The sequence below is a fragment of the Nesoenas mayeri genome, assembly GCF_963082525.1.
Source record: "Nesoenas mayeri genome assembly, chromosome: Z".
In the NCBI taxonomy this organism is placed as follows: Eukaryota; Metazoa; Chordata; class Aves; order Columbiformes; family Columbidae; genus Nesoenas; species Nesoenas mayeri.
The window spans coordinates 13,855,477-13,871,112 of NC_137542.1; the positions used below are offsets into that span (position 1 = coordinate 13,855,477).

At 41.8% G+C, this 15,636-nt stretch overlaps 1 protein-coding gene across 1 annotated transcript in view; it reads right to left on the reverse strand.

The window, feature by feature from the left end:
* DGKQ (diacylglycerol kinase theta) overlaps nt 1-15,636 on the reverse strand; it is a gene marked incomplete at its 5' end in the record, with an annotated part of 96,374 nt that overhangs the window by 63,248 nt on the left and 17,490 nt on the right. Inside the window, one exon of the mRNA XM_080362334.1 lies at nt 4,181-4,260. Coding sequence (XP_080218460.1) covers nt 4,181-4,260 — 80 coding nt within the window. The remainder of the gene's footprint in view (nt 1-4,180; nt 4,261-15,636) is intronic.

Consider the following 15,636-nt stretch of genomic DNA (forward strand, 5'->3'; position numbering starts at 1 on the left):
AGACTCAAGTCAACAGGCAAGGGCAGCACCTGCTTGTCTGAGGAGAGACACCTGCAAGCACCACAACCTTCCCATCCACCATGACAGCAACAGTACCCACCCTCTGAGCTACACAGCCAAGTTTTATTTTTAGCACAGAAAGCTTCAGGAGAAGCTGATGACCTAAACCAGCATTTTTCCATTTTAGACAAAAGCACACAAGAAAGTTTCATGAGCAGCCTATTGACCCCTCTTGAAGCAGAAATGTTTACAAACCGTTACAGCAACGTACCAACACAACAACAAGGAAAAACAAGCACAGGAAATGCCTAACTTCACTAAAACCACTTTTAATATACGCTCACTGCCATTTAGTTTTGAAGTAACAGTTATATAGAAAACACACACACATTTTTATGGCAAATCTAAGGGATAAAAACTTGTAACACAGCTTTAATTCCAGCCTAACAAGAGAAAATAAAACTTGACATTTCACAGCCAAAGAGGTTTTGTTTTCACTGTTACTTTGTTTTTTCTTGGGTGTTGGGTGTTTTGAGGGTACGGGTTTTGGCCATTTTAAAAATTCTGTTTGGTTGTTTGGTTTGTAGTCTTTTTTTGTTTGTTTTTTGTTTTTTACACATAGAATGGTTTGGGTTGGAAAGAGCTTTTAAAGGCCACCCAGTCCAACCCCCTGCAATGAGCAGGGACATCTTCAATTAGATCTCACAGAATCACAGAATGTTGGGGATTGTAAGGGACCTTGAAAGATCATTTAGTCCCCCTGCCGGAACAGGAACACCTAGATGAGGTTACACAGGAATGTGTACCGCAGCTCCCTCAGCACCCGTGAGTGCATCCCATCCGGACCCATGGATTTTTGGATGTCCAGGTTGCCTAACTGCTCCCTAACCCAGTCCTCATCAACCGAGGCAAACTCCTCCATTGTCCTGCCTTCCTCTGGGGTCTCAGGGGTACGAGGCTCCCCAGGACAGCCTCCGGCAGAGTAGACAGAGACCAAGAAGGCATTCAGTAACTCTGCCTTCTCTGTATCTTCTGTCACCAGGGCACCCACCTCATTCATCAGTGGGCCTACATTGCCTCTGGTGTTAGTTTTATCTGCCATGTATTTGAAAAAGCTCTTTCTGTTGTCCTTGACCCCTCCTGCCAGCTTTAATTCTCACGAGGCCTTAGCTTTCCTAGTTGCCTCCCTACATCCCCTGACACCAGCCTTATATGCTTCCCAAGTGGCCAGCCCCTCCTTCCATGATCTGTAAACTCTCCTCTTCCACCTGAGCTTACCCAGCAGTTCCCTGTTTCACCACGCAGGTCTCCTGGCTCCCTTCCTTGACTTCCTACATGTCGGGATGCTCTGATCTTGTGCCTGGTAGAAACAATCCCTGAACACTAACCAACTATCTTGGGCCCCTTTACCCTTTCCGGTGGGGTTTCCCCCAGCAATTGTTTGAAAAGGCCAAAGTTTGCCCTGCTAAAGTCCAGGGTTGTGATTCTGCATAGGCAAATATTCATGTGAATGTAGGGAAAAGACAGTTTGAATCTGGAAAAATTGCCAAGACCTTACCAGTGAAACAAATCATACCCCCTGCAAACCATTGAAACACAAACTTGTTCAGAAGACAGATCCATGTTGTCCTGTTTTGAAACATGACATGGATCCAGTCTGGAATGCTAAATGCAGGTCACAATGACTAACAACAGTGCAAAACCCAAAAATGCTTAGGGCAGCTTTAAGAGTGAAGTCATCAAGAATGACCCGAGGCTGAATGCAGTTATGGCACGCTTGTGAGTCCGTGGGCCTTTACGTGACCCTGGTAAATAAACCCTACTCTCAGGAATAAAAGTTTCCATGAAACATCTGCTAAAAAAAATATTCTCTCACAGTTTGTCTTGGTATCAAATGACACACTCTGATGAAGTTTAACAACTGCCATCTTCTCTAGATGATTAAAAAAAAAAAATCACATCTCTGTAACACACTGAATATTGACATAGTAGAAGAAGCTATCAGAAAAAAAATCTCACCAGTGTTCCCTCCTGTGTCAGACCTTTTCGCAAAGAGATACATTTAAATAATCTGAAAGGAGAGCGAGGAGACTAAGAAAATAAACTTTCCACACATTCTATAAACGATTATCATTTATTTCTTGCTCTGTTATGTTTTTAAGCAAATGCCAAGTTCAATATTTACTTGGACAGAGACTGAATGCAAAACGAAGTCTCCCATATGGCAGACTTAACTTGCACAGCAGACCAGGATTAATGCAGTTTGGATGACCACGTCAAGGAGGACAACACTGTCCAGAAAGAACAGCACAATCCAGTATTTTCAAAACATAACTATTATAGCTCAACACAGATAATGCAGAAGACTCTTTGCAGCTAAATACAGCAACGCTGAACTGCAAACAGCCTTGAGCGCTGAGAACAACACCCAGATAAATTCTACTCCACAGCAAGGTTAGATTTTACGTATAAACAATAAACAATTAGATAAAATTCACATGTTGAGGCAGGTGGAGAATGGGGACTGGCAAAAGAAGAAAAAACTACACTGACATCCACAACTGATGCAAGTAAGTTTAAATGCAGGATTTTTACAATGCAAAAGCAAGGGAACAAATACTATTTTGAACAATAATTTCAATTTAGAGCAAATATACAAAGAAGCAGTCACAAATATTTACAATTCTGACAGTCTGAATTAAATCAATTAAATCAGTGTGTCCCAGTTGGGACCCAGTACCATTCCCACAAAGGTCCTTGCAAAGATACCTGTATCATCTGACTCATCGGTCCTTTTCCCATGACTGATCACCAGAGTATTGAAACCACAGTAAATGCTAAGTGTTAGTAATAACATTTCTCTACAACTACATGTCCTTTTACTATGGGTTCTAAGACTTAGAGCAATATTTCTTCCTATTTCATTGACAACTTCCTATGCATCAGACACTTTTCTGCCACCTAAGTTCACCTCTCAAGATGAAGAGCATGTGGGGAAGAGGAAACATGCGGAAAAGCCCAACAGCATTCTCATCTAGATAAAGCAAATTTAAGAAGAACAAGTGGCTAATGCCACTCTATGCAGTTCCTGTAACTTGAGTTACACACTGTTTTAAACCTTCCTCTCTGACCCTCCATGTAAGTTTCCACAACATAAAGGAACACGTAAAGCTTTTTAAGATACATAGAAGGGAACCAGCTCCCCTTCACAGGTTCCCAGGTCCACACAACGTGTTCCCTCCCATAAACATGCTTTCAGTCAGCGAGGTCTGTAATGCACAGGATTATGATTCTACAGCCATGTCTCATTTGACTTTTGCATATGGCTCATTAAGGTATTTGTAGTGTTTTACCCTATCAAGTTTCTCATCTCCTTCTTCCTTTTTTTCCCTTTTCTGTCACCCTTTCCAAGGTGGATAATACACTTAGTTTTCACCTCAATTTAGCTTTGTAATACCTTAGTTGCATCCTATAATCTGCTTTAAAATTTATTAATCTTCCACACCCTTCAAAAGCTCTCTCTTTAAGCATGAAGTCTTATAAGAGAAAAAGTCACAACGCATCTGAAAGCTAGTACTTCATTAATAACCAAAATAAACACATTTGAATTATTATGATCAACTGAAAGTCCTGCCCTCTGATTTTTTGGCTTTGAAATTCCATGCTTTTAATACAATAACTTTATTCTCTGGACACAATAAACAAGCAAATTCTTAAGATGCAGCAATCAATAGAAGCCAAACATAGTCCCTTTGCTAGGCAGAAAAGCTTTAGCATTTTCCCAGTAAGATCTAATTGCTGTAAAAGTTTGGTGGTGTACAGAGTTCTTCAGTATGACACACAGTAAGGTCTTCAGAGAACACTGATATCAACCAGTCACCCCAGCCCATTATTGCAAGATTCCCAGGTAGTGACACGCAAGTAAGAACATCTAGTAATATTTAAAGAATGCAAATAACTGCTCTTCAAAGCCGGGCTATCCACAGCCACCCATAGCAGGGACTTTTTGAAGGAAATGTAACTTTGCCTTTGAGCAGCTATAAAAGCCTCAGTGATGACTCACACAATCGATTTAAGCATTACGATACTAACAAGTCACCACTGCACTACAATGTGTTCATTAGTGATAAATTTGTGCTATTACCCCAAGAAAGAGACAAGGCTGTGTGTGCTTACTCACCCTTACAAGGCTGGGAGCAATACATGAGCATGGTATCTTGACATTCTTGAGGCACTTTTCATGAGACATGAAGTTGCAAACTACGGAAATAAAATAAGAACCATTGAACGAGCCTTCACAAACAGACATTGTGAAAAATGAACAAAAAATCATATGTAGTCAAATACAATTAGGAACACATATTTTTAAACGCATTTGCTATCCCCTAGGTTTGAGTATGTACGCGACTGTCACACTTCTTGCAGTGCATGAACTCCAGTTTGTTTTGTTACTAAGATGCCAGCAATGGAAAAGGAAGGAGAGTTTATCCCAATGCAATACAGGCCTACAGCTAGTCATGCCCTCCCACGCTCTCTTTCCATAAGCACCCAAATGAGCTCTTACATATCAAGAGCTTTTGGACAGTCTAAAGTCCAAAACAGCTCTTTCATGTAGCCAAAGCAGATGGAGTTGTTTGAAAGTGAATTCTCTTACAAGCTGGTGCATGTTACAGGAATAAATGGAAAAAAAATGTAGTATTGTTACACAGCGAGCTTAATGGATGAGAGAGACTAAATTAAAGGTCACCTGTTGCATGCAGCTTTGAAAGTCCAGAGCAACTAATTATTTCTTTTACTGTGGAAGCAACAGGTTTAGAATGCCACCCAAGCTCCACAAAGCAGGCTTTCAAGCAAGATGGTGGTTGAAGAAATAATTTCTCATGGGGGTGATATTTTTCACAGCTTCTTACCATGGGTTTACATGCCTTTAAGCTGTGCAAGGAAAACACTGGATTCTTTATTTAGTTCCCATCACCTCACATTAATTAGGAGCTAATAAGCCAAGCCGCTATGGCATTAAAGTCCTTCTTTCAGAATTATTCTGTACCAGTTGAAGCGTGAAGCCTCACACAGATGCTGCGGCCCTGACCTCCCATGTGGAAGCACAGACCGCTCCCTGTGCCTGGGCAGAATATCACTTGCCAGCGGCAGCTGCTGCTGTTCACCATAGGCTTTTGCACATCCCTGCTTTTCAGAAGTACACTGTACCACTTGCTAAGTTTCACCCACAGCTGAAAAACATCCCACGAGCTTCAAGTTTCCCATCTGCAGCCCACTGCTGTTGCCAATCCTATGTGCTAGTATCATCAAAAGGAGACAATTTTCCTCTTCTTCCCTGTCCCCAGGTCACTGACTTCTGATTTCACACCACTGCTCCTCCCATGCCAACTCAAGCATTAAAATCAAAGTCCACATCTCTATGCAGCTTACTGCCAGTCCACGCAAAGCAATGTTTGCTTTATGACCCCTTTCACATTGGCGCTCATCTTAATGCGAACAGCAGGCAGATGTTTGTTTTTCATTAGTCTGCAAGTCAGAAAAAGAACCAGCACTACAAGTCACTACTGTGTACAAACGTCCTATTCATCATCCACGGTTGAACATGGAGTGATTACTGATGAAAGAAAGTGGGAACAGAGCAGATCCAAACCTTCTGCTGGGTGCTATGAAGCGTTATGTGCATCTTTTAGCTTGACAGCATTCCTGGCTAAATGGGGCAGATAAGCAGTGGAAACAGTCAATAAAGGAATGATAAAGCAGATTATCAGAGCTGAAAACACAGATAGCCAACACATTTAGAGGTGGTCACTGTGAAGGAAGGAACACACAGCCCATGAACACAGAGGAGACCGAAGAGAACAAAGCAGTTGTCCAGGCAAAGGAAAGATGCATCTCCTGCTCCAGAGAATAGGTACAACCTCACAGAGTGAACTAGTGAATTCTCATGCACTTATGCATGTTATCACAAGATGGATGTAGACAGACGTAAGCTACTCTCTCCTTAGGTCTCCCCAACATTCCTAGTAACAGTTTTAGGTTCCCATGGCTCCAGCCCACAGAAGGTGACAGTAAGAAGCTTCAAACACAAACAGATGGCCTTCAAGAACTTCATAAAGGGGTGAGAGGTGGTTAAGGAGAAAGCATCAGTGACTAATGAAACTCTGTGAAATGGCACTGTTTTCCCTCATTTTTCTGATTAAGAAGTGGGCAGACTAGAAATGAAAGAAGAGAGCAAGGTGCTGCAGACTGTTTCCAGAAATTTTATCATCTGCTAGAAGGAGCAGGCAACTGAAGTCACCAAGACCAGTATCTCCAAGTGGCTACCAGCTTTAAGTGCACACACAATAGATAAGTGAATCAAGCCCAACACAGACACCTCAGGGAATTCAAAGAAGGCAGGTCTGAATCAGCTGATAGAATTGAGGCTCCTTCCATGGGCATGGACCTTGAGAGACAGTCTCCATTTATTCAGACAACTCAAGATATTACACAGTAACACTCAATTTTCTCTTTGTGGTGACAGAAGCAGCAAAACATGGTCCTGCATAAAGATAGCCTCTCATGGTTCTGCTGAGGAAACACCACATGGTATACAAAAACTGATGGCTTCAGTCCAACTTGAAAGGCTGGAGTGTGCTCAGTGCATCCTTTAAGCATCTTAAGCACTGACAAAAGGAAAAATATACTAAAGAAGAATTCAAACCAGGAACTTCAGGCAAATAGTAAAATGAAAAGGTAAATGAAGCCTTCAGACAAGGAGTAAAATAGGAAGGTGCATAAATGTTTTACTCGTGTGATGGTGTATATACAGAAAAAGACATGTAAAATAATGAAATTCCTAAAATGTCAAGGGAAAGATTTCAGCATTTTCACAGAATCAAATTAAGGAATATCAGGTGACAAATGGCAGGAGATCAATGGTGCCCAAACAGAGACAGTAACATTCTCTGTGGAAGATTTCCACACGTTTTTCAGGAAGCATCACGCACCCCTCCCTCTGCTTGTCAGGGGCCTCAAACTCATCAAGAAGGATGCACTCTGGCTACCTGTCTTTTTCCTTTTTGTCTCACAAAATTCATCAGGGGTGAGCTAACTCTGATTTTGCTTTTATTTTCCACATTCCCCAAGGAAAGAAAGACAAAAATGGCAGCAAGTCAAACTGAAGCATGGACAATATTTTCGGGGGGGAAGCCTAAATTTGTATCAATAGTCCTAGAGAAGCAATGTAATTAAGCCCAGACTTCTGACAGCAGAAGAGGTTTGATGTTTTTAAGGGTGATCTTTCACCATGAAAAACATGCTAGAAGATACTGTGTGCAGTTTCAGGTTAAATGCAAAATTTTGAGGAAAAAGCATTTAAAGGAAAAGGAAGAGGACAGGCTGTTCTATTCAGATGCAGAGGATTTCTTCATACACCCAAACTCAGTGACAAGCTAACAGCAGACACATCTATGGATTGTCTAAGTCAAAACAAAGCAATTTCAATTGCAGCTTTCAGATACTGTATACAAAAGTGATGGTTTCAGTCCAACTTGAAAGGCTGGAGTGTGCTCAGTGCATTTTAAGCACTGATAAAAGTATCTTACAGCATTGACAGAGAGACAAACACTTGAGGTATATTTGGGGGAAATGGTCCCTCAGCCTTCAAACTGGGCTTTGAATACAAGGTGTCTATATCCAGGCCTAAGCTGCATGAAGCAATATATCATCAAGGGAAGATGAACATACCTGATTTCAAGAGACACTGACAGAAGCCACAAAGTTGTTTACTCACAGGTTGGGGGGACTTCATGTGGTCTCTCTTCGCACCCAACCAGGTCAGGCATACAGCAGCAACCACATCTGATAACTTTCCCTTGCTCCTCTCCCCTACTCAACGACAAATGACTCCACTCATATGAAAAAATAAATATTCCCAATGCACAGCAAGAAGTCAGGCAGCCATCAGGCACCACAGGACATCTCCCTGTCCCCATCGAACGTGAGACACGGCTTTAACGCAGTCTCTGCCCATAAACCTTCACTTCCCAGGGCCACTTGCCCTATCGCATTTTGTTTGACTTGGTGATTTAATAAAGAAAAAGGCAATGTGTAGGTACGGTAACTTGCAGTGAACATAGAACCAGTAACCCTCCAATACACACTTGCAAGGAAACAGAAAACATCTCTTTCCATCCCTTCCTAGGAAGGCTGGAGATAAAAGCTGGACATCACTAAAACCCTTGAGAGCAAAGCAAAGGCTATTTACACCTTTCAATATGCCACACTTTGCCTACATTAGCCGCCTTCTCTCTGTCCTTAAGACAGAATTCAAAGCAGATCCCGAATGTGAGAAGAAGAAAAAGGTGTATTATGTCCTGTACAGACTCTAGCAAGGTATCAGTATGTAATGAATGGCTGTGTGAGAATCACTTACGAAATACCAAATATAACACATAATCCTCTCCCATTTTTGAAAAGACCACCCAGTCCTGAGGAAAATCCTAGAAAGTACTGAAAATTACTTTTCTCTCCTCTCTGAGAAGATACACACCATAATTCAGTTTTGCTGTTTCTCAAACCTAAATTTATTTGTAAATTTATATTTTAACATGTTATATTTTATTTTAACTTTAACAATTGTATTCATAAATCTAATCCGACATTCACTAAAACTTTTAAAAGCAGAGATACCAAACTGCTCTCCAAGGAGGATCAAGGAATATAAACACAAAGCCCAAAGTGAGTTTGATCCTCTCCTGGAGTGTGATCAGTTTAACAGAGGCTCACTGTGGATCTATTCACGTTTGCATTCTTAACCCCAACGCAATTCTCTCATTTCCTTGAGCACCCATTTTGAGCTTAACAAAAGCAGCTGCAAAGGAAATCGCAATTCCTCCTCCCACACTGTGTTGTCTGGATTCCTTGTCCTGCCAGTCACATTCTGCCCCTCTGCCTCTCGTTTGTACACCTCAATTGACTTGCACCAGTACTACAAGCAGCACTAACACTCTCCTTCTTCCAACAATTTCCTCCTGTTGGCTTCACTGCAGGGTGCCAGGACCCATGGGTTTTGCAGGACATGGTCTGGCACTAAAATAGGAGCCATTCTGCTTCTCGTTGCCACAGGTCACACTGAGGACTCTCAGAGAGACCTGCGGCCACGACAAGGGCAAGTTCCTGCAGCCTAGCGCTCTGTGCACGCCTTGCAATAAAGCTCTGGTGCAGAGCAGACACAGCAAACTTCAGTAACTCCCAAGAAACAACATGCTGTTTTGGCCAGCACTGGGAGAACTTCCTATCCTGACATGAAGTGGCAACACCACAACTCCTCAGTATCATCTGGATGACTTGGCAAATAATCGTTAATTTTATTTGGCGTTATCTGTGAATGCCGTAACTCACTCGCATTTTGCTTACCTGCACAAATTGTAACTCCCAGCAAATGCCTGCCAAAGTTTCTTCTAATCTTTCAACAAAGGTTACAGATTACTAAACAACTTAGTTGACCAAAGGGCTTGTTCTTGGTTTTAAAACAAACCATTAGCTCAGCCAGGAACAGCCTAGTAACTCGGATTGTTTGCCCAGCTATCAGTACACAACACATTTTTCATTTCTGGAAAAACTTAAGTGCAGTGCATTAAAGAACATACTCAGCTCATTAATGTGAACATTAACAAAACTAAATGAAAATCAGTAATCTCTGGGGCATCTTCTTAAATGTAAGACTTGAAAGAAGTCGCTGCTTCAGAGAGTCTACTGGACTGCACAGCCTGATATATGTAGGAGAACTACATAAATAAAAACTCGCTATAATCCTCTACAAAAAGCCCTATAAATTTACATAGATTACATGAAAAAATTATAAGGGGGGGAGGAGGGTTACCAAAAAAAAAAAAAAAAGAAGAAAGTGGCTTCTTGACGGTCTAATGCTGCATGGAACTCCTGTGGACTCGCCAGTAGCTCAGCCACCACTTACAGACAGTACATGCACAGTGTGAGTTTATATCATGGCACAGATGCTACTTTTGTGCCATTCCTTCCCATTCCTTTCCTAATAACATCTAACATTCAATTTGCCTTTTTTTGACAATGACATGTGTCTCTAGACGCATCATTACAACTTTATCTTCATTTCTTGCCTGATTTGTAAAAGCTGACTTGAGGCTCATCAGGTTTTCAGAGTATTTTCCCCCCTTTATACACACTAAAGGTTCTTCTGCAATCCTCAGCAGCTGGTGTCCAACGTGAACTCTCAGCTCACTCCAAGCCTTTGCAGCGTGGCTGGTGGGCTGTTAATGAGAGTTGAGTACCATAGACCCTCCTGAGACATCGCTGCCACGAATCCACCTGCAGCCTTGCTTGGGTTTGTTGCTTCCCTCTGTCGCTTTTGTCTGCCACCCAAGCCCAGGCCCGCAGGCAGCGCGGCTTTGTTTCAGCATTTCACACATTTTGAGTGCCAACTTTCAGTTCTGGAGTACCCTCAGTTACATCTGTCTTCTGCTAAGATGCTCATAAAAAACAAGACAAAGAGAAGGCTGTGGTTATGGCTAGCAACACACTCTGGCGTTAGACCAGCCTTTGGGTGGCCAGGGGAATGTTGTCTACATTTTCTTGAGTGCACGGAAATTGTACAGGACAAAACAACAGAAAAAAGCTTCTACCAGATTAAATACTGGGCAGCTTCTTTTTTTCCACCAAAAGGTGTCTATAAGTGTTATGGATGATACCTATCCAAACATACATAACCTTCAAAAGGTTATCTTTAAAGAAAGATGAAACATGATAGATGGAGAAAAACAGACAAAGTCCTCATCAGGCATCTAAAATGCAACTTTACTCCTCTTACACTGAACTGGAATACATCCCTATACTCACATGTAATTTAGGCTTAGAAATTTTAAGTATTCATTTTAAAAATCAAACACACTTAGAAATAGTTTCCTGGACCAGATGAAGGCAGCACAGTTACATTCTCCAAATCACCAGCTTTATGGCGAATTACACACTTTATCATAAAGGCCTGACATCCCAAGATTGTCTCTTCTCCTTTTTCACAGGACAACCTTCACATCAAATAAAATTTGTCTGTAATCAATTTTTTCTTTTTACATCTGTACACGTATCAGCAGCTGCAAGAGCAACACCTTCTGCCCATCAAAGGGGCGTACATCTCTGAAAACACAGGACCATGCTCCTTAACGCTTCCCACCTCACATTTCCAGACTGAGCCATGAGAAGACAGCAAAAGGCCACAATTGCTCCAAAGTTTGGTTGTCCCAAAAGAGGAGCAATTGTTTGAAGAGGTACACAAAAAGTCCAGCTCCTCCAAGGTGGCAAAAGGATAAGAGCACAGAGATGTACCTTGTGGTAACTTAGGTCAGAGCCCACATTGCTGGTGGATGGATCCCAGAATGGCTCGTCTCATCTTCTGGCTGCACACCCAGGGTGATGAGCACTGGGACTACAACTCTGTGGCTGTTTCTCCAGGGAAACATTGGGGTTAGGGGGACTCCTTGGGAAGGTGACAGCACAGGCACTTTTTACACTGCCACATGCCTGGTGCAACAGACCACCTGGCCAAGAAATCAGAGCCGCCAAGTTCATCAGCAGGCTCAGGGCAGCACAAAGGACATGCCATGCAGCCTCCAGCTTTGTGCCTCATAGCAAACATGACTATGTTTCAAATAAAACAGGAACTACAGGAAGAATAATGGCTCATGCCATTTACTCCAGAGGGATAATTCACTCCAGCGGAGTGAATTTTTCAATTCCTTTTCAATACTTGCAGTAATTTTCATGTTCATTAGCTCCAGTAGAAAGCATTACTGTTAAAGAGTGCAGTACATCTAACTACGTATTCTGAAGAGTTAAGGTCAGACTCTTGCATGCTGTAAATCAGCACAAGTCCTTTCAGCTTGCTAAAGCACAACTGTCTACAGAAGCCAAGATTCTTTTACTTCAAGTCAATACACCAGATTATAAATTAAATCATTTAACATACATCTTGTTTTTAGCACGATGAAATAACAAATTAGGGGTATATTTTACTCTCAAAAACATATCCAGGTTTCCTGTAAAGTTCAGTGATGAGAAGAGATATCCATCAGTACTTCTAGGAACATAAATATTTCTTTTAAACATACACAATTATTACAAATCTTTGTTCCCTACGTCACCAACTTATACAAGGCATCAATAACCCAGAACAAGAACTATTTGAATTTGCTTATGCTACGTAAAGCCATTATTGCAACCTATTCTGCAATTAGAGGTATTTCTTCTCCCCGAAATCAGAGGTATGGACCCTTAAAGGACACCACTTGTCACTGATCTTCAGATAGACATTGAGCTATTGACCACCACTCTCTGGATGCAACCATCCAGCTAATTCATTTCTTTGAAGCCTGCGTTCAGCCTGGCTATATTTTTATTTGCCATACTGCAGGGCATGGAAGTAGAACGGACTGCGGCATGTCGAGAGGGTGGACCCCTCTTCTTTGTATAGGCACATCTACTAGGGTGTCAAAGTTTTCTGCTGGCTATAGTTATGACCTAGAAAAGCCTCTTGAACCAAATGGAGATGGCTACTTTTGCTACTGTGGTATAGCTTGCTTGTGCAGCTGTTATTTGCTTCTCGGAGCACAAAGCCCCGGTAGAACTGAGCACACAGCACAGGTGCCTTTGTCATCTCTCCAGCTGTAGGTGCTGTAGCTTCACCTGCTTCACAGAATTCAGGAGATGTTTTTCTGACAGGTGAAGTTCTGTTAGTTCATTTGTACTGGGCTTCTTGCACCAGGGAAGGTGGAGAAACAAGACAGTTTGTTGTTAGATTTCAGAATATTTAGAGCCTTACTAATGAGAGAGTGAGGGTTCCTTAGGGTAGCCTGCAGGCTTTGTAAGGCTACCACCATTCAAGCAAACCTACTATAACCAAATCAGTGCTTTTATGATTGACAGTTCATCACTGAGCTCATTTGACTGTTCCACTATTCAGTAGCTTCCCTTGTTTTCACTTGATTTGTTGCTATGTTATTTCCTAACAGCACATCTGATATACAAATGAACAGGAATTCAAATGTGCTGCCTTGAAATTACAGAGCTGGGATGTTACAAAAACATTTCTTTTGGATATCTATGCCTATAAATAAAGCTTGTTCTCATGTAGACTATTTTGGAAATACAAAGTACAATACAATCCACACTGTATGGGGGTGAAACTTCTTTAGTATCAGACAGGGTATATGCCAGTATCTCCATTTGAAGCAGAGGCAGGTATGGCTACTTAGCTGGCAAGACCAGAGGGGTCTGCACAGAGAAAGGACCTGGCAAGTACAAGTCATATATAAGGATGCTCAGTAAATATTTAGAAAACCTTAATAGGTTTCCCATTTCTTCTGGATTTTCAGAGGAAGAGGATCCACAACATGGTCTCATTGAACTGCAAGACAAGAAAAGAATGAATGTTTCTCACTGCAGTAAGAGGAGGCTGGTTTTAATGCCTGACTCCTTAAACCTTTCAGAGATTTTTCCATTCCTGTCTGGCCATTTTTGAAATGTCCTGGGTAGTCCAAAGCTTCCAGTGAGAGCTTTGCTGCTGATATTTAGCAAGCATTGCACAACAGACTTCCAGACTTAAACCAGGTTGTGTTTTCTTTCTGAGAGAGCACACCAGTATTGCATACAGGTCTTTGCATGTTTCTGCTGAATTGGGAAATAAGCTGGCAAGTTCCATGTACTGCATCCAGCATTCCTTTCAGAGAATAGTCACAGTATTCAGGCTGGCCTGTGGTCATAGTCCCAAACAAAAAGGCCAAATGTGTCTGTGTTGACAAGCTGCTACGATGGAAAAGGAGCTCAAAGCTGTGTAACAAATGCAAAAATTAGGTCCCACAACTTTCCGGTGAAAAAGTTAAGTCCCACTAACTTCCAGCGAAAAGAGAATACTGCTTTTAAGTTACTCATTAAAATAGCATCTCCTCCATCAGCATGAATGGGCCTGTCTGCATAAACAGTCTGGTAACACCATGCTTTATATAATAATTTAAAAACATTGAGTTTTTTTTCTTTTAAAAAAAGTTGTTTTCTCCAATCTATGACTACTTAGCCTGTGGACATTTCCTCAAAGCTATTGTCTACTAATTATAAATGGATCTCTTCAGTGAACACAGAGGCAATCCTACTGAGCAAAATAGCCTGCTTGCAGTACCCAGGACAACTTCAGAAGTGTGTGAAAAAGCCCCTAAAGGGCAAAGGCACTGTAGGATGAAGCCTGTATTTTGGCTTTTGTCATGTTAGGCGCATGCTATGGGAGGGCAGGAAGAGAGGAGGAAATAACCTACAAAATAAAACTTTGTTTTGATAGAGTTAGACTGACTTGGCCTGAATTGGTGCTGATATGCCCTTTAAGTCCCACTGATTCATTGTTTGGAAAGTAGAGACTGTTATTGTTTTCTTGCATAACAGCTTTGAAGCTTTGATTTGCTCCCTCGCTTGGGTACATTTCTTGTTTGTTTTGCTCTGTCCATCAATAAGCAGTTGTCCTTCCTCTTTCCATCTTTTAAATACACTGCAGCAGCTACGCCACCTGCACTGGGCATCCTTGCCACCATGTGCATGGGTGTACTTTCACTAAACTCATCTGAGCAAGTAAATTCTTCCATGTTCCGCTCTTTTGTACAATCTTCCTTCCCCAAGTGCTGATAATCAGCCTCTTCATAAACCAGCGCTGCTGCTTCATGGCTGCGAGCCCTGGCAGAACTGAGGTGGAAGCACCTTTATAAATGCTGGCAAACAAAACAGGAGTTTTGGAAACCCATCCAGGTCCTGGACTAAAGCGGTTTGGTTTGGGGATCTACCAGAAGGCAGAAGGCCCTGCTGCGTTTCAGAGTAACCCTGGGGAAATGGCTGGACTAAACAAATGTTTGTATCCCCTTCTTCAGCAAGAGGGGGAATAAGAGAACATCTTGTTTTCACATATTCTAGCAATGACTGCCAGTGGTCTTAAAAAAAGAGCTGTTTATTCACTTGCTGAACACTTTTTTTTTTTTGGTGAGGGAAGGGGTGAGGATATCCCCTTGAAAGTCTAGGCAAGACTGGCCACATTATGTGTTATTCATTGTTCTTTCTGTTCTGCTGTCAGTAAGTGCCCAAAATAAACCTCTTTTACCTGTTAAAATAACCAGCACCTTGCCTTGCTAAGGTACCTACCTGCAGAAATAGCTGCAAAGAGAAAGGAAAATAAACAGTTCTTCATTGCTTTAGTGCACAGGGCAAGACATGCTGGACGTAAGTTGTAATAAGGAAGGTTTGGTTTGGACATCAAGCACCAGGCTGCTAACTGTAAGAACTCTGGAGGACATGGAGTCAGCTGTGCTGAGAGGCTGTGGGTTGTCTCTTCTGGGTGGGTTTTCGCAGCAGGTTTGGCTGACACTTGTCAGGAACACAGAAGGACAGACTAGCTGAGCTCTTATGGTCACTGGCTGCCCAGTTTTCTGTAAAGATTAATGTGTTACCTACATACTTTCATTACAGTTACTTCTGGGACATGCTAAGATTCATGTCCAAAGTAGTAAATATATTTGTATAAATTATTTTGACAGTCTATATATGTGGCACAGAAATAATACACTGTCTAAACTATAATGTGAACGTTTG